The following is a 17,320-nucleotide window of genomic DNA, read 5'->3' as shown; positions in this document are numbered from 1 at the left end:
AGCCACATGTAACACTCACGTGACAGAAGAGTGAGTGCAGTGCAGATAAGAACGATGAACAGAAACCTCCAAAACAGCAAATAGATAAGCTCAGGCCAACACACTCTGCACTGCTTATTTAGAACAGTCACAAACTGAAAAAGGACTCTTCTAAAATACACAAATCAAACATCACTCGAAAACAGATTTTTAAAAAAAATCACAACCTCTGGGTTATAAAGCTTGCACATTACCAGTGCACCACGAGGAGGACTGAAATCAAAATGAAGAAATGCATGAGTTAGCAAGAACAGGAACAAAGGAGAAACTAAAAGCATTAACTTAAGACCAGCAGGGAAACCTGTAACTGCTCTTTACAGAGAACTAACCAAGAAACTAAAAGGTCCGTCCCCCCCCCCGAGATAAGGAACCTGAAGCTTTGAGAGAGTGGCTAGGTTGACAAGGTGAGGCAGGGCCAACACAGCTCAGAAGAAAGGACTAGATTACAGCGCTTAAAATAAATAACTAAAATTAAATAAAAATATATTTATAAATTTTATTCATAAATAAATATATTAATAAATAAAATTGAATTAAAAATAAATTAAATATATTAATAATTTAGTTTATATATTTATTTTTAAAATTAATTTTAAAATAAATAAATAATTTTTAAACATTTAATATATATATATATATATATATATATATATATATATATATATATATATATATATATATATATATATTTATTTATTTATTTATAAAATAAAAAAACAACCCAGGGAGAACTCAAGACTGCGCGTCTGAACAACCTGACAGCTTGTAAGCAGCCCTTAATTAGGCCAGTCACAGGTGGAGCCGGTTACCACTAATTACCAAGAGGCAGCTCTCCGTCTCCCTCTGGTGGTGGGCCGGGCCGTGGTGGCCTGCGACCTTACACCAAAGCATTATGAAACCTGATCATTCGGCTCTATAGAAACCCTTCATAAAGAAACAGCTTGTGACAGATGCCACTACTCTCCTTAACCTTTAAACCATATGTTTTCCCTCTGTCCAATGCTACATACATTCTGATCTAACTAGTTTATCACCACGTCTGCAATTCTTAAAATTAAAATTGATATTTGCCCTGGTATAGCAATGTTTGGGGTGCCGTTAGATTTATCTCAGTACAACACAAAGCAGTTAGATACTCCGGCCTTTACATCTTTAATAACCAGGAGACGTCTGTTGCTCCTTTGGAAATCCTCCAGACCACCGACGGTGTCTCAGTGGCTTAAAGACTGTCATTTTTAAAATAGGAAAAAAAATAAGATTACTCAATTACAAGAAACTGTGAAAAATTTACCAGTAGATTTAAATTTACCTGACTGTCTGAAGTGTTCACCCACTGACTGACAACCCCCCCCCCCCCCCCACCCCCCCAGCTTTTGTTATGTGGAGATCACGAGAAAACAATTTAAATGAAGTCGAGATCACGAGAAAACAGCACAAAAAATAAACAATGCATGGCCGCTTAGGGCTTCCGGAATCAATGATTTTATTTTTGCACATTAAACAACGTTAAGCTTTTGTTTTCCACGTAAAGCATTTTAAAGCGTTCCAAAAAGACACCAATACACCTTCCAGATAACTGAGTTAGGATTAAATTGAGTTTAATTTCTGCTTTGCGTTGAGAACATCACGCCACCCTGGCACTGATTATTTTCCTATAAAAGCACGCCTCAGAATATTTTATTCCTTACATAGTAGATACATATCAGCAGCACATAAACTTCTTAACCATACTTCGTTCATGACGTTATAAAATTCAGTTCAAACACAATACACAGCAAGTGTGTGTTCTGTATATTGTTAGATTTTATTTATTTATTTATTTATTTTTAGAAGACATGAATAGGGTTAATGAGGTGTGAAACTGTGATCAGCTCTACGTTACTACACATTGGCATAGACAGCAAAACTGTCCTTCTGCTGCTGTACATTTTCATAGATATTAGAAGTGTCCTCTTTCTGCTGCTGTACATTTTCATAGATAGACTCTTTCTTCTGCTGCTGTACATTAGCGAAGATAGTAGAGTCGTCCTCCTTCTTCTGCCCAGTGTGGAGGAACCTGCAGTCACACAGAAACCTGTTTCTGGACCAGAGAATACATGTTAAATGCTGTTTTTAACTGTTTGGCATTACAGCCTGTGAGCGAGACGTTGGCTTCACCAGCAGATTGTGAGTGTTTTAGACTGTACAGATTGTATTGTATAAAAAAAAAAAAAAGAGTTTTACCTCCTGTTGTAAATCACAGCTCCAGTCACTGAAATGAAAATCACTCCAGCTATCACCAAAACAATGATCCAGATTGTCCACTGATTTTCACCTGTTGAAGAGGAAGCTACATTATTTACCATGAACACAAGTCACTTTATTTCCTTCAGTAATCATTCGAGACATTCAGGAGTGTTATGAGCAGATGGACCCACCCTCGACGAGAAGGCTGATCGTTTCAGATCCTGACGCCCTGTTGGTTTTCCAAGTGCAGGTGTAACTCCCAGAATCCCTCACGGTTACAGCAGGAAAGTGAAGAACGGGTCCTGATGTATTTAAGCGCTCGTTGTTCTTAGACCACACAAACTGTGAGGAACTTTGTGTGCAGTTCACATCACACGTCAGATTTAACGAGTCTCCTTGTTTAAGGGTTCCGATTCCACTGAGCCTGATTAGTGACACCTTTAAATCTTTTTCAGAGAGCAGGAAAGACTCCACGTCAGTCACTCAGGACTGAGAGGGTGTTAATCATTATAATACAGTCGCAGTACAGTTGAGACTTCAAATCTGAGTCCAACAAAAGTAGTTATTTTTTTCTGATCGTTCTAAATAATCAGATTCATATTTCACAACAAAATTTGTCCAAACTGTGTTCTCACTGAGAGAACGCCGTAGAGATGATAATGCATAACGTACAGAGGGGAATCTGAGTCAATATCATGTGATAGTCATTCAAACACTCAATAATTAACACAGTGTGTGCGTACACCTAAATGAAATATAGCAATAATGTGTGTGAACAGAATACATAAATATATTTGTTTCTTATTGTTTCTCTCAGTTTTTAATAACGTGTTCTTGAATCAGTTAAGTCAGTTGTTTGGGAATTAATTAAAAGTTAATCCTGTATTCGCTTTTAATTCATGATTAAATTATTTAACTCAGATTGTTGATGCAACTGTAATCTCAAGAAGAGAATCTCGCCTTTGCAGAAATATACATTTATTCCTGAAGCATTCATTATTATAATTTACCTGCAACTTGTAGAGTCGGTCCAGGTACACCTGTCCATCTTCCACCAGTCTGATCAGTTATAAATCTGAATCTGTACTCTCCAGAATAACTGAACTGTACATTGTGGATTAACAAAGTGCAGTTTGATTTGTCGTCTCCAGCGTACTCAAAGTCTGATGTGGTGATTGATGAGCTGTTATAAACATACGGGGGGTTCATACATATGTCTGTGTTTGAGTTCATTGAGCACCAAAGCTTTTGTATCACCTGAATACTGGGATTTGATGTTGGATAATAATAATAATAATAAGTACAGGGAATGGAGACACTGAATCCTCTCACAGCACAGATCGGATTATCCGGATAGTTCACACCCAAATCATAGGGAGCGAGAACTCCTGCAAAACAAGTGTGCCGAAAAATTTGTGAAACATTAAAGACTAAACAAAATGATAAAATGTCAGTTTTGTTTTAAATGATTGTTTTCCTCCACTACAAAATTCTGCTTGTATATCAAAGATGTTTTAGTCTTTCAAAAGAGAGCGTAAAGATTCATATAAAACATCTCTGTAAGCTCTCTCGAATAGTTGATGAGCGTAACAGTGATTGTGAGACACCAGGACACGGTGTCACATGGTACAGCAGATATTCCACAGAAATGCATTAAAAACGTGTGTAATCATTGATATGGTGACATTTACTTAACATTTATTTACCTTTTAATGAAGGAGTCTCCAATATCAGAGCTTTTTTTCTTTACAACACCACACACATTGGTTTATTCCTTACAAATGAAAATGAAAGAATCTGTCCATGTCCTGGTGCCAGCAAAACGCTAAGAACTGAACACTGAACAGTTTATTTCATACCTGACACAGAGAGCAGAATCACCACCAGGTACAGCATTTTTACCGCTCAGCAGGTGATCCACACGGGCAGCTTCGTGTGTGTGTCGGAGTGTGTGTGTGTGTGTGTGTGTGTGTGTGCTGCTATGCTTTGCTCAGTGATGAATAAATGAGAAGTGAGAGCTAAATGTTGTTCCTAAAAAATGTCCAAAAGAAGAAGTAAACACGCACTTCCAGTAATGTGTCTGGCAGGTAAAACCAGTGTCAAAACCCACCCAGGTGAGCGAGATGAGGTAATGAGGGGGAAATGACTGGTAAGATGAGTGGGTTTAATCAATCCTCTCTAAAACACACTTGTTACTGTTGATGTCACGTGATATAGCCAGCGGTGGATGGGACGGGACACCCCCGCATGGAGAAGCCATGTCTTTGGGGTTGAATATCTCGAGTGGGTCAGATTTGAAGGATCAGCCTGATCTATCATGGTGCAGTTGGTATGTGTGAACAGATTTTAACCAAATATGGAAGTACAGTGTTCAGTTGGGTGTTTTACAAATGAACAGTGTCGTAAACAGAGCTGTGGTTTTGTTTTTCCTGTGATAAACACAGTGCGTGACTACAGCTCAGAAGTAATCGCATTCATGTCAATAGTACGTGAAACTAAAAGAACCGTTTGGAAAAAAAGACACCTGTTGAAAGATATATTGATTTATAAGATATGTTTATGTATTTCTGACAATACGATACACTCCATATTATAGCTGTTGTCTGAGAAGCAAATTTTTAAAAAAAACAAAAAAAGGTTTTCATGCAGAATTCCACAATTAAAAAAAAAAAATAGAACTAGTAACATTTACGATTTTCTCTATACGACAAAAAACAACAACACAAGATTACACCTGTACTGTGGTTAAAATAAATAAAAAGAAACATTTTAACTTAAAGATATGGTGGATTTTTGTGTTTTAGGAAAGCATTTACATTAACGGTTACAGAGCATCAGAATTTATCATTCTTTAGGGAGAAAAGGCAGCATAATCTTCACTGTGTTAGCGTGGGTTTCCTCAAGGTTCTCCAGTTTCCTCCCACTTTCTGAAAAACATGTCTGTAGATAGACAGGCTACGTTAAATTTCTCCTAGGTGTGAATGCGTGTGTGAATGCGTGTGTGAATGCGTGTGTGAATGCGTGTGTGAATGCGTGTGTGAATGCGTGTGTGAATGCGTGTGTGAATGCGTGTGTACACGGTGCCCTGCAATGGACTGCCGTCAGATCCAGGGTGAATTTATTCCAGCTTTGCTCCCAGTATTCCCAGGATAGACTCTGGATCCACCAGGAGCCTGACCAGGATAAAGCGCTTACCGAAAGTCTGTTTCCCAAAACAACACAATTATTAAAGGAAAAAATTAGCTTGAGTGATTATTAAAACAAATTCAGTTGTAAAGGCAATCTCCTATCCAAGTGTACGTTTAAAGCAAACAGCTGGACACTTTATATGACATTAATAAGCCCTAAAATGACACACATTTTATTTTAAGTCCCACAAGGGGAATATTTACAGGCCTCACGGTGTCTGGTTGAATGAGATGTACAAATGTGATCAGGTGTTTTTGACAGTGCTGTAGATAACACTGTCATCCTCCTCCTGTCGTTCAGTGTGGACACGTCTGAAACCCAAGCCACAGGACACACACGTGTTAATTGTTATGAAGTGTTAAATATCATATTTAACAGCATTGTGACTTGTGAACTTTTACAATTCTCCATTCATCTGAATCCACTCTATCACAGTTTTCCGTAACATCTGATACTGAATCATATGTGTTAGGTGATTAGTATGTGACTGCACTAGCTCGTACCCTTGCTCAAGTTTCTTGTCTTTGACAAACACAGTCGCATAAGTCACTTCCTCCGTGTGCAACGTTTCATCATCCAGTTGAGGAACGTTGTTTATTTGTGGCTTTGTCGGTTTATCATGTGTGTTTTCTCCAACCTGCTAAAATAAGAAGTACAATTATCACCACCGCTTCTAAAGTGTTCCTGTGTTCACGCTCACGTTATCGCTGTGCTAGAACTCGGAAAACCCTAAACTGTCCAGTGCTGAGTTTGTGATTTCTTTTTAAAGGTCATACCTGTGCTTTCTCTGCGCCTTTCCCACTGTTTTCTTCTTCAGCTTCTACTCTCTTCCTAACGGAAGCAGAAACACACAGTTCACAGGTACGGCTTTTAGAATATACAGTGTCCTGTCCACCGCGGCAGCTTTTTCCCAAATGGAATGTAGGGTTGGGGTTAACAATATTTTGATTTGTCCATCATAGCAATGATAGTAAATATTGAAGTCCATCAAATCACCAATAATTTGATCTCAGTTTAGTCACGTATGTAAAGTCTCACCTCCCGTGGTTAATCACAGCTGCCACAATCACCAAAATCACAGCAACAATCACCAGAACAATGATCCAGATGTGCCATTGAGCAAAATCTTCAAAAAAGAAAAGACGTCAACAGTATGTAACTAAACACGTCACTTTCTACAGGAGTGTAAGAGCTCGTCATGATACATTTTTCTTTAGAAAACAGTAGAGACAGTCTGATATTTAAACTTCAGGAGTGTTGTGAGCAGATGGACCCACCTCTTTCAGGGTTTTCACCTGTTAAAGAAAAAAACAATATTGAATTTACATGTGAATATTTAACTTTATTTCCTTCAGTAATCATTCGAGACATTCAGGAGTGATGTGAGCAGATGGACCCACCCTCGACGAGAAGGCTGATCGTTTCAGATCCTGACGCCCTGTTGGTTTTCCAAGTGCAGGTGTAATTCCCAGAATCCCTCACGGTTACAGCAGGAAAGTGAAGAACGCGTCCTGATGTATTTAAGCGCTCGTTGTTCTTAGACCACACAAACTGTGAGGAACTTTGTGTGCAGTTCACATCACACGTCAGATTTAACGAGTCTCCTTGTTTAAGGGTTCCGATTCCACTGAGCCTGATTAGTGACACCTTTAAATCTTTTTCAGAGAGCAGGAAAGACTCCACGTCAGTCACTCGGGACTGAGAGGGTGTTAATCATTATAATACAGTCAAGTCATAAAGTATCAAACAATACTCAATCATTCTTCACTAATATGAGTGCAAATTTATGTATCTATTGTCTTAAAGCCTTTATTCATTGATCATAATTGACTAGCAGGATATTAAGTAGACAAGTAGATTCATTAATTAAACAAACAAACAAACAAATAAATAAATACTGGACCTGATTCAAAAAGAATACTACATTTGCAAGATTTACAGAATAATCCAGTAAAGAAAGTAAGGTATACAAATGTAATAATAATTTGGATTTTTATTTTAATGATTAAAAATTACCTGCAACTTGTAGAGTCGGTCCAGGATCACCTGTGTATCTGTCACTGGGATTATCAGTTATAAATCTGAATCTGTACTCTCCAGAATAACTGAACTGTACATTGTGGATTAACAAAGTGCAGTCTGATTTGTCGTCTCCAGCGTACTCAAAGTCTGATGTGGTGATTGATGAGCTGTTATAAACATACGGGGGGTTTATACACCTTCCTGTGTTTGAGTTCAATGAGCACCAAAGCATTCGTATCACCTGAATACTGGGATTTGATGTTGGATAATAATAACTACAGGGAATGGAGACACTGAATCCTCTCACAGCACAGATCGGATTATCCGGATAGTTCACACCATAATCACTGACCTGAGTGAGAACACCTGCAAAACATGTGATGCAAAATCAATTGAAGTTTTATTTAATTATTTATTTTAATCAAATCTCTCTTTAAACTCAATCTCTTGTCAGTAAACAATGCCACCTGCGTAAAAATCTCCTTTGACTCCTCAGCTCCAAAACTAAGGGTCTTTGGCATTGTGCATCAGTTAGTGTGTGTTAGGTGTTCATGTAGTCGCTGTTTTAATGAGGCAGAAGATTAACGCTCATTGGACAACAGGCTTTTAAGATTTTAATTCAAGAGTCAGGGAACTAAAAAAGGTCTCTTTAGCCTGTCATGGTACAGTAAAGTCAATTAGCTGTTAATTATTAGGCTTAGAGTTCAAATCCCTGTGAATGAGTGTTAGAACATGTGCATTAATATAAACCTCTCATTACAGCCTATCATCATGTACGTAATGTAGTGAGTGTGACGTGTACACACTTCCGGTCTGTCGACCCCTATCACCCGATAAATCATATCTGCTATGTTATATAATTATACATTACACAATGTACAGTTATTTTTTACATTATTTGTGTAACATAATGCATGATTCTGCCCTCAGTGGAAAATTCAGAAGTATCTGAGAGGCGGTGGATTTGAGGTTTGAACCCCACTAAAATATTTTATATCAGTTCCAAGTGCTTATTCATACACCAGACAGGTACACTGATGATATTTAAAGTTTTGAAATGTCACAACACCACAATAATTCTTATTGCATCTTCATTAACGAAGCTTAAGTCAAGTTCTTGATCAGAAACGAATGAAGAGTTAATTATTATTTTAAAGTACTTAATACAGTATTCAGTAACTGAAGGTACACACTGCAACATTAATCAGCAAAAAGTTCAAACCCAAGAGTGAAATATTCTTCATACCAGACAGCGTGAGCGTGAACAAGTACAGCGTCTTCATCGCTTCTTCACCAAGAACTGCACACAGCAGCTTTGTTTCTGCTCAGTGATTTGGTAACTATAAGTGAGAACTGAAAGAAGTTCCTCAAAAAAAAAAACAAAAAAAAAATTGATTACAACACTTGGGGATGTAGCTGGAGGCATCATGCACAATTTTTAATTGGTACATGCACTCCATTACAACTATTTAATTTAATACAAGTATCATTATAAAGCCAGTGGAGAATCTACTCTGGTCCCTCAGAGAGCTGTTTTGCTAACATTGTGCTAAAGCTATCTGCTAGTACTTGGTGAGAATGAGCATGAGAACGTCATATTCATTTTTACAACACTTTTTTTTTGGCAGGTTTGGTGTCGTTTTTCCAAGATGGAGATATTCATTACTGCTGATGGAGATGAAGTGACAGTGGAATTAGCAACACGAGACGGCTTCATCTCTGTGTTTGGACTGACTGACACTCTCTCTCTCTCTCTCTCTCTCTCTCTCTCTCTCTCATGACCACATTTCTTCATTCTGCATCCTTTTTGTGTTTTCTCACTATTCAGTTGCTTCCGCTTGCTCTCTCTGTTCCTATCCTGCGGTTTCAAGCTTGCTGAAGTGCCACTTACACCACAGATTTACACATTCTTTGGGGGGGGGGGGGGGGGGGGGGGGGTCATTCAGGGGCACAAATAACCTAATTTAAGTTTCCGGTCCTTTTTTTTTTTTTTCCAATTTAAATAATATTCTTTAAGGCAAGACACTGTGTGGATACACACAGTATTTAACCAAATCTTATTTAACCAAATAAGACATCTAATTAAATACTGTATGCATAAATGTACATACTTAATAAAACCTAAAATCTAGTATTAAAATATATCAGGCCAAAAAAAGGTCAAAACCAGAATAAACAAACACAGTATCCAGGCTTGTAACGCCGGAGACTGAAGGTAACGAGCGTTTACTTCACAAAGGGTGAAGTGATATAAAGTCCTTCTAACCTGTGGTTGTGATTGTGCTGTGAATTGGATGCAGGTGCGCGTGATTAGAATGAAGACGAGTGTTTGTAGGCCGCAGTGCAGGATGGGAAATGTAGTCACTGGTTTGCTGTGACGTGACGTGATTGTGAAGTGGGCAGGGCATAAAGACTTCTCTACAGCTGCTAAGTTTATGATAATGTGGTGGTCCTGAGTGGGTAAAAAGTGAACTAAACATTTTTCTGTTGATATTTGATATGTTTATTACTACAGTTTAAGACAAAAAAAAAAGAAGAAACTGCAAATGTAATATATTATCAGCTCTTGACTAACTTACAAACAAGTTAAAAATATATATTTTAATTCAATTTTACAAATCAAAATCAGTTACTTTTTTGGTGTAGCTTTACAGAAATCTGGATGTAGATTTAGGTCCCTAATCTAACAATCCAGAGGTGATGAGGAAGGAAAAACTGTTAGACGGCATGAGGAAGAACCAGAATTAGAGTAGGAACAGATCCTCTTCTGCGTCCCACTGGATAGTGGGATTATAAATCATTACAGAGAAAAGGCACATAGTAATGTGTGTTGCAATGATACGAGAGGTTCTCTATCATCATACTGTGAATCAGAATCCTGGGATGAACATGAGACAGTCTTTATAATTACAGCTGCAGGTCATAGGAAGTTCAAATCTGTGGTGTCCAGATGAGATTATCTACTGCAGCAGGAATGTGAGGTGGACCTGTAGAAAGCTCTAAGATGAAGAAGCAGGAGTAGAGCATTTAGGATTGATCAAGAAGAAGGAGTGTGTCAGGATCACATCACACTGGGCAGCAGGAGTGTGTGTAAAACATCCTCTTCACCAGCAGGTGTCACTACTGTGCACTCTGAATCCATCTTCTAGTAGCGTGCCAGGTTGCATAGTCAACCCCCCCCTTAAGCTGCCTGAGTAAAATAAGCGCCTCAAGATATGATGTCAAATACGTGATCATTTTATTGTCACAGTACTGTAGATAACAGATATGTCCTCCTTCTTCTGCTCAGTGTGGACACGCCTGCAATCACACACAAACCCATTTATGAGCCGTGTATAGCAGTACACACATGGAATCTGTTTACAACTGTTGTAGATCACATTGAACAGCACTTTGATTTGTGAATGTGAACACGTGTGAAGTGCTTAAGTAAATGCTCCTAATGACTAACATCTACAAATGAAAAAAGACAAATTTAATATGGAAAAAAGCTGCAGGAAAAGTCAAAAAAGGAGATGAGACAGAACTCAGAGATGCAATAACCTCGAAATTCATTGAACGTTTGAGGCGGCACAGAGAACAGCAAGACTGGGTTCTCTAGCTGTTAGCTAAGTTGTATTTAGCTAGTATGATTCGAGTTAACTCAAAACACTATTTATTAAACCATAATTCCATCTAATATTATTATAATTATTACAAACTGACAGAGGACTAAGCCTATAGGTTAAATTAACAGGGTCTGCTAAGTCCCAAGTTTATGTGAGTAAAATGTCCCAGTTTTTTGGATAAAGGAGCTAACAAACAGTTAACCTGAACCTGCCTCTGTCTACACAGCATTAGTTCTTACCCATTGTTCAGATTGTTGTCTTTGGCACACACAGTTGCATAAGTCACTTCCCCCTGCTGCGGCACTTCTTCATTGGGCAGAGGAAGCTGCTTTACCTGCGGGGACTCAAATTACCATTAAAATAAAATTAATGATAAAGTGTGTGAACACGATTCAAAGAAGTATTTCTGACACAGCTACATTTGAATAATAATAATAATAATAATAAAGTTTTTGTATTTGATTTGAATGATAAAGTTGGTTCTTGGGAGTGACCTCACATTTTAACTCTTGAAAAAATAAACACAGAAAAAATTCTTACAAAGCAAAGAAATTAGCGTTCCTGTGCTCACGGGGAATGCTAATGGGGTGGTCCATTCTGAAGTAATGAAGCCTGCACAGAGGACTACTGGGGGTTTTTTTCTCTCCCGAGGTTCTTTGAGCTGTAGTTACTCTGAATTAATTATTTGGCCGTAGCAACTGGTGAGATCTCCTTCTCATTCATTTAACTGTCAGAGATTATGTGCTAGAAGAACATCAGTTTTTGGCTTTAGAAAAAATGTCTAATGGTTATTTTCAACCCCTCTTACGTTGGAGGTTCTTTCCGAGTTATAAGTATGACGGGGTTTGGTTCTGATTATTTAAGAATGCAGTCTCTACTGAACTAAGTGTCGACTATTAACTATGTCATACCTGTGTTTGCTCTCCAGCGTTTCTGCTGTTGTCTTCCGGAGCGTCGGGTTTCCTCCTGGCAGAAGCAGAAAGACGACACCTTAATTTAGATATCAGACCAGCCAGTGGACGGTGAAACCAGTGCACGAGGTAAACTTCAGAGGGGAGGAACAGAAACCACCAGCCTCGTTAAAACACTAAATATTTAGTATTCCAGGACCATGACTAAGAAGGCTGCTCAATAATAGTGACCACAACAATTTCAGCAATAACCTGGGAATCTCCATCCTCATCCTAATCGACAAGCACCCAAGATCCCATGAGATCCTCAGCTCAAGAGTCGAGACAGCCACTGTTCATGGCCTTCACTGATCTGTCTAATGTTTTTGACCTGGTTAACACGATGGACCTTTTTGAAATATTTTTCCTTATTTTCCATGATTATGATTCAGTCATTTCCGATTTTTGCTCACTCATGGTCATGGTCATGATGCTTTTGGGTTTCTGTCCTTGATTACGTTGTTATCAAGGTGTTTTGTCTTCTGTTTTTCTTTTATGTTTTCCTTAACTAGCCTTGGGTATGTTGCTTGCACGTACATATGAGTATAAAAGCCACCTGTATCCAACTTATGTTTAGACTAAGATTAAGACTACGAAACGCTGTAATGCCCAGCGTGTCTTTGTGCGCATAATAAACCATCTCTTTGACTATACTCTGGCTCTTGGTCTCCTGATTCTTCAAGCATCTTACTTCTGGTGAAGCTGAAGCATTTTAATCATCCCTAAAAGATTCACATCACCGAGTTCCAACACACTTCATGGGTGCTGTAGGGGTGTAACAATCTGATGATTTGGATTGATTCATTGATTTAAAAGGCAGTGACTGAAATTAATAATCATCAATCCATTACTGTCAAAAAAGGACAAGCAACTGGTGTGTAAAAAATAATTCACATTGTTAAAGTGGTGTGTAAATAATTAAACAGGCTAGCAAGGGGATTTGTCCACAACTCTGATAGTTTTAAAACAGTCCTTTTCGACATCATCGTCATTCACAAATTAACGGTAGGCCTACCCCAGATTCTGAACATATCCGTCTGGTCACATAACGATCACAGGCTATTAACTCGAATCGAAATATATCGTACTGTGCAGATTCAGTGGTACTGTCAAACGTCAAATTGTTATCTTTTTAATCAAAATCGTAACGTATCATGTGGAAGTCTTGCGTTTACACAGCACTCTCTAAAACCGTCCCAACATCGCTTTCCGATCCATAGCAGAGTAAACAGGACTGTGTACTCGCTTTCATAATGTTCAGCATCTTATATTTGCTTCTTAAACTGTCCAGTCTAATCCATCTGCAAGATGCAACAGGTCCTCGTAAGAGAACTGCTCTTCACAGACATTCAAACTGATTAGCCTCTGCTCTACAACATTACACGCCCTGCCCATCTCCTCAGGATGACTGCATGCTTCCATGAAGACATGCTGTATTTTTAATAAATAATATTGCATTTCTGAACCTTTGGGGGCCGTGAGTATCATCCTATCTGTATGGAAACATCCAGAACTTTACCTTCTGTTGCAAATCGCAGCTCCTAAGAGGACTAAGATGATGAAAATCACTCCAGATGTCACCACAGCAATGATCCAGTTTGGCTGATGATTTTCACCTGTTGAGAAGAAAACAAGAAAAAACTGAACACAAGTCACTTGCTACAGGAGTGTAGGGGCACATGATCGACTTCTTCCTTTCCTTCAGTAATCATTCGAGACATTCAGGAGTGTTATGAGCAGATGGACCCACCCTCGACGAGAAGGCTGATCGTTTCAGATCCTGACGCCCTGTTGGTTTTCCAAGTGCAGGTGTAATTCCCAGAATCCCTCACGGTTACAGCAGGAAAGTGAAGAACGCGTCCTGATGTATTTAAGCGCTCGTTGTTCTTAGACCACACAAACTGTGAGGAACTTTGTGTGCAGTTCACATCACACGTCAGATTTAACGAGTCTCCTTGTTTAAGGGTTCCGATTCCACTGAGCCTGATTAGTGACACCTTTAAATCTTTTTCAGAGAGCAGGAAAGACTCCACGTCAGTCACTCAGGACTGAGAGGGTGTTAATCATTATAATACAGTTGAGTTCTACAATCTGAATCAACAACACGTCCTTATATAATGTGTTTCGTTAGTTTTTCTATTTTTATTAATATATGTTATATATAAAGTGTTATATCACAGCGCTGCTGAGTTCTGGACTGTGATTGGTCAGGAGGTGGTTAATTTTCTATAACAGCAGCTCTGACAGTAGCGCAGCTACAAATCACAGGTTTATATTAATGCGCTTGTGCTGTTATGAGAAAATAATCAACTTCACGTCAGGCCGCATCACACCACCAGGTCAGTGATTATTTTCCAATAACAGCATGCCCCATCATCTTCTGTCCTTAATTTATTATCAGCTGAAAATATTTTTGATAACTGGTAGAATAAAATAATAAAAACACGCCTTCACAGTGGAATCTTACAGAAAGTTCATTATGCACATAAAGAATATATTATTTATTTGTTTTTTTAAAACATAGCATTTACCTGCAACTTGTAGAGTCGGTCCAGGTTTACCTGTGAATCTTCCACTGGGCACATCAGTTGTTATAAATCTGAATCTGTACTCTCCAGAATAACTGAACTGTACATTGTGGATTAACAAAGTGCAGTTTGATTTGTCGTCTCCAGCGTACTCAAAGTCTGATGTGGTGATTGATGAGCTGTTATAAACATGTGGGGGGTTCATACACACGTCTGTGTTTGAGTTCATTGAGCACCAAAGCTTTTGTATCACCTGAATACTGGGATTTGATGTTGGATAAGAATAATAATAATAACTACAGGGAATGGAGACACTGAATCCTCTCACAGCACAGATCAGATTATCCGGATAGTTCACACCCAAATCATAGGGAGCGAGAACTCCTGCAAAATAAGTGTGTACATAAAGCAGTCAAGATTTAAAAAGGTAGGTTAAAAAAATATATATTTATAAAATCTCACATCACACGTCAGATTTAACGAGTCTCCTTGTTTAAGGGTTCCGATTCCACTGAGCCTGATTAGTGACACCTTTAAATCTTTTTCAGAGAGCAGGAAAGACTCCACGTCAGTCACTCAGGACTGAGAGGGTGTTAATCATTATAATACAGTCGAGTCATAAAGTCCCAATCCAGCAGCAAGAACATGTTTTTTTATATTTGGGTTTTTTTTTAATTATATTTCTTCAGTAAGAATCCATCATTTATTTTACCACAGCACTGCTGAATTCTGGATTGTGAATGATTATACATGTGAACATATATGAAATATGAATAAAGTGCAGTTGTAGAGTCACTCTAGGATCACCTGATCATTTTGTGGATAATATAACTACAGGGAAATGAGACACTGAATCCTCTCACAGCACAAACTGGCTCAGCATGTTTCACAATAACAGGACGAGCGAACAGCCTCAAAATAAGCGTGTAGAGAAAGCATTAGACATTACTTCACCACACACACCTGTAATACATGTCCTATTTTAATTAGTCTTTTACCCCAGTGTATGACTTAGACGGCCTATAAAAGGAACCTGGTCTCCCGAATCATTGGGGAAAACAGCACAGCATGTACAAAATATAGCATAAAGCTCCTCATACAAAGACAGATGTAAGATGATGACAGATAATTCATTACATTTGGTTCCATTTCTTATTCATCAGTGTGTCTTTGACTTGCAATAGCAGTCGAGCATTATTAGCACGTTAAGAATGTACTAGTAATATATTTAAATGTAAAAATATCAAATAACATCTACACATCACTTTAACCCGTCATTATTAGTCTCTGATCAGACACAGATTAATATGTCAGTATGTACCTGTGTATAGTCCAATACACACTGCAACATGAATCAGTGAAAAACTCACAACACTGAGCAATAATTCTGTAGAAGAAACTGAGAGTGAGATGAGGTTTCATACCGGACAGCGTGAGTAGAATCGTAACCAGCTGAAGCATCTTCATCCCTGCTGTTAACAAATGTAGCTGTGATCAGCTTTGTGTCTGCATGTTCGCTTAGCTCACTGACCTGGTTATAATAAGTGGGAAGTCAAATGTGTTCCTATGAAAATACGCAGAGAGGAAGTTTACCTGTGTGTACTAATGAATTCACACACGGTGATGGGGGTGGGGGGTATATTAATGTAAATCACGGTGCTGCTGAGTTCTGGACTGTGATTGGTCAGGAGGTAATTAATTTTCTATAACAGCAGCTCTGACAGTAGCGCAGCTACAAATCACAGGTTTATATTAATGCACTCGTTCTAATACTAATAACAAAAATGTGTGATTTTTGTGCCGTTATAGGAAAATAATCAACTTCATTGTGTTTTATTACTTACTCCTGTTGCTGTTTACCTCTACCTGTATACTGTTTATCTCAACTTATTGCACTATAATTCTTATTTGTTTCATTTAACTTCATTCTATTTGCATAACTGGTATGAGTCATACTGTTTACATTTACCTGTACATCCATCCATCCATCCATCCATCCATCTTCTACCGCTTACTCCTTTTCGGGGTCACGGGGGAACCTGGAACCTATCCCAGGGAGCATCGGGCACACGGCGGGGTACACCCTGGACAGGGTGCCAGTCCATCGCAGGGCATTTACCTGTACACCGTTATCTAAATGTGCTGCATTATAACATATGTTATGTGCACTACTGGTTGGATGTGAACTGCATTTCATTGTCCTTGTACTTGTACTCAGGGGACAGGGAGCTTAGTGGCATGCATATTTGCTTCGCACCACCGGGGTTGCTGCCACGCCCTTTTATTTATTACCAAATAACTCATATAAAACAACTCGTAAGTAAGAATACGGGGGGAGATATCAAGGTGCTCTGAAGACTTTTTCCCAAAAATAATTTAAGGAGATTTATCTTAAAATGGAAGTTCGCCACCTTTCCCAATCACTAAGGAGAATAGACAGGGTTTAAAAACGGTACCGCAGCCAGCCACTAGAGGGCCTCAGAGACATCCCTGTTATGACATCCACCCATACTGTATATACAGTTATTGGTCGTATATGCCAGCTTAATCCTAATGGCCTATTTCACTTCGATTCTGTGCTTATTGAGTGCACCTTATTGACCAGATCCCATGCTAAATGTAAACAGTTACGTTAATGCCGTTATATATATGCATTTCTCAGACAAAATATATTATAATCTTTTTTTTAAATTACTTTAAAATGAACTATTTTCCTTCAACAAATAGTTTTTCAAGTAGGAAAAGCAGTGAGGAGTTC

General features: G+C 38.4%; 3 protein-coding genes across 9 annotated transcripts; all 3 read right to left on the bottom strand.

The window, feature by feature from the left end:
• Positions 1-1,511: 1,511 nt before the first annotated feature.
• LOC128628676 (uncharacterized) lies at positions 1,512-4,608 on the bottom strand. Of its 3 annotated transcripts, none has more exons than XM_053674829.1 (5): positions 4,125-4,608; positions 3,276-3,653; positions 2,457-2,711; positions 2,263-2,353; positions 1,512-2,095 (listed from the first exon to the last, which is right to left on the bottom strand). In XM_053674829.1, the coding sequence occupies exons 1-5, from the start codon at positions 4,159-4,161 to the stop codon at positions 1,921-1,923; spliced, it is 936 nt and encodes a 311-aa protein (XP_053530804.1). In that variant the 5' UTR covers positions 4,162-4,608; the 3' UTR covers positions 1,512-1,920. The 3 variants fall into 3 exon arrangements, with proteins under 3 accessions (XP_053530804.1, XP_053530803.1, XP_053530805.1); XM_053674828.1 differs by having other exon boundaries at positions 1,512-2,119; positions 4,125-4,606; XM_053674830.1 differs by having other exon boundaries at positions 1,512-2,119; positions 3,972-4,602.
• A 196-nt stretch (positions 4,609-4,804) lies between these two features.
• On the bottom strand, positions 4,805-8,830 carry LOC108256273 (uncharacterized). Of its 4 annotated transcripts, none has more exons than XM_053674825.1 (9): positions 8,723-8,830; positions 7,471-7,842; positions 6,855-7,109; positions 6,732-6,749; positions 6,493-6,580; positions 6,231-6,285; positions 5,958-6,094; positions 5,658-5,765; positions 4,805-5,467 (listed from the first exon to the last, which is right to left on the bottom strand). In XM_053674825.1, exons 1-8 carry the CDS (start codon positions 8,757-8,759, stop codon positions 5,699-5,701), a joined length of 1,029 nt encoding a protein of 342 aa, XP_053530800.1. In that variant the 5' UTR covers positions 8,760-8,830; the 3' UTR covers positions 4,805-5,467; positions 5,658-5,698. The 4 variants fall into 4 exon arrangements, with proteins under 4 accessions (XP_053530800.1, XP_053530801.1, XP_053530799.1 ...); XM_053674826.1 differs by having other exon boundaries at positions 5,667-5,765; XM_053674824.1 differs by having other exon boundaries at positions 4,805-5,765.
• Positions 8,831-9,585: 755 nt separating this feature from the next.
• On the bottom strand, positions 9,586-16,247 carry LOC108256268 (uncharacterized). 2 transcript variants are annotated; one of them, XM_017452927.3, is made up of 7 exons: positions 15,987-16,247; positions 14,566-14,946; positions 13,785-14,039; positions 13,554-13,650; positions 11,996-12,050; positions 11,324-11,427; positions 9,586-10,776 (listed from the first exon to the last, which is right to left on the bottom strand). In XM_017452927.3, the coding sequence occupies exons 1-7, from the start codon at positions 16,027-16,029 to the stop codon at positions 10,710-10,712; spliced, it is 1,002 nt and encodes a 333-aa protein (XP_017308416.1). In that variant the 5' UTR covers positions 16,030-16,247; the 3' UTR covers positions 9,586-10,709. The 2 variants fall into 2 exon arrangements, with proteins under 2 accessions (XP_017308416.1, XP_017308417.1); XM_017452928.3 differs by having other exon boundaries at positions 11,324-11,418.
• Between the last annotated feature and the right edge of the window lie 1,073 nt (positions 16,248-17,320).

Source organism: Ictalurus punctatus, chromosome 23 (genome assembly GCF_001660625.3).
Source record: "Ictalurus punctatus breed USDA103 chromosome 23, Coco_2.0, whole genome shotgun sequence".
In the NCBI taxonomy this organism is placed as follows: Eukaryota; Metazoa; Chordata; class Actinopteri; order Siluriformes; family Ictaluridae; genus Ictalurus; species Ictalurus punctatus.
The sequence above is the reverse complement of the archived record's forward strand: the minus strand, read 5'-3'. Positions and strand labels throughout refer to the sequence as shown.

Coding starts and splice junctions, on each gene's coding strand:
- LOC128628676 (XM_053674828.1), bottom strand. CDS start 4,161: ATGCTGTACCTGGTGGTGATTCTGCTCTCTGTGTCAG. Junction 3,654..4,124: donor GATTCTGCTCTCTGTGTCAG/GTATGAAATAAA, acceptor CTTGTTTTGCAG/GAGTTCTCGCTCCCTATGAT. Junction 2,120..2,262: donor GCTGTGATTTACAACAGGAG/GTAAAACTCTTT, acceptor TCTCTGGTCCAG/AAACAGGTTTCTGTGTGACT.
- LOC108256273 (XM_053674824.1), bottom strand. CDS start 8,759: ATGAAGACGCTGTACTTGTTCACGCTCACGCTGTCTG. Junction 7,110..7,470: donor ACCGACTCTACAAGTTGCAG/GTAATTTTTAAT, acceptor TCTCTGAAAAAG/ATTTAAAGGTGTCACTAATC. Junction 6,286..6,492: donor GCTGTGATTAACCACGGGAG/GTGAGACTTTAC, acceptor TGCTTCCGTTAG/GAAGAGAGTAGAAGCTGAAG.
- LOC108256268 (XM_017452927.3), bottom strand. CDS start 16,029: ATGAAGATGCTTCAGCTGGTTACGATTCTACTCACGCTGTCCG. Junction 14,040..14,565: donor ACCGACTCTACAAGTTGCAG/GTAAATGCTATG, acceptor TCTCTGAAAAAG/ATTTAAAGGTGTCACTAATC. Junction 11,428..11,995: donor ACGCTGGAGAGCAAACACAG/GTATGACATAGT, acceptor TGGTAATTTGAG/TCCCCGCAGGTAAAGCAGCT.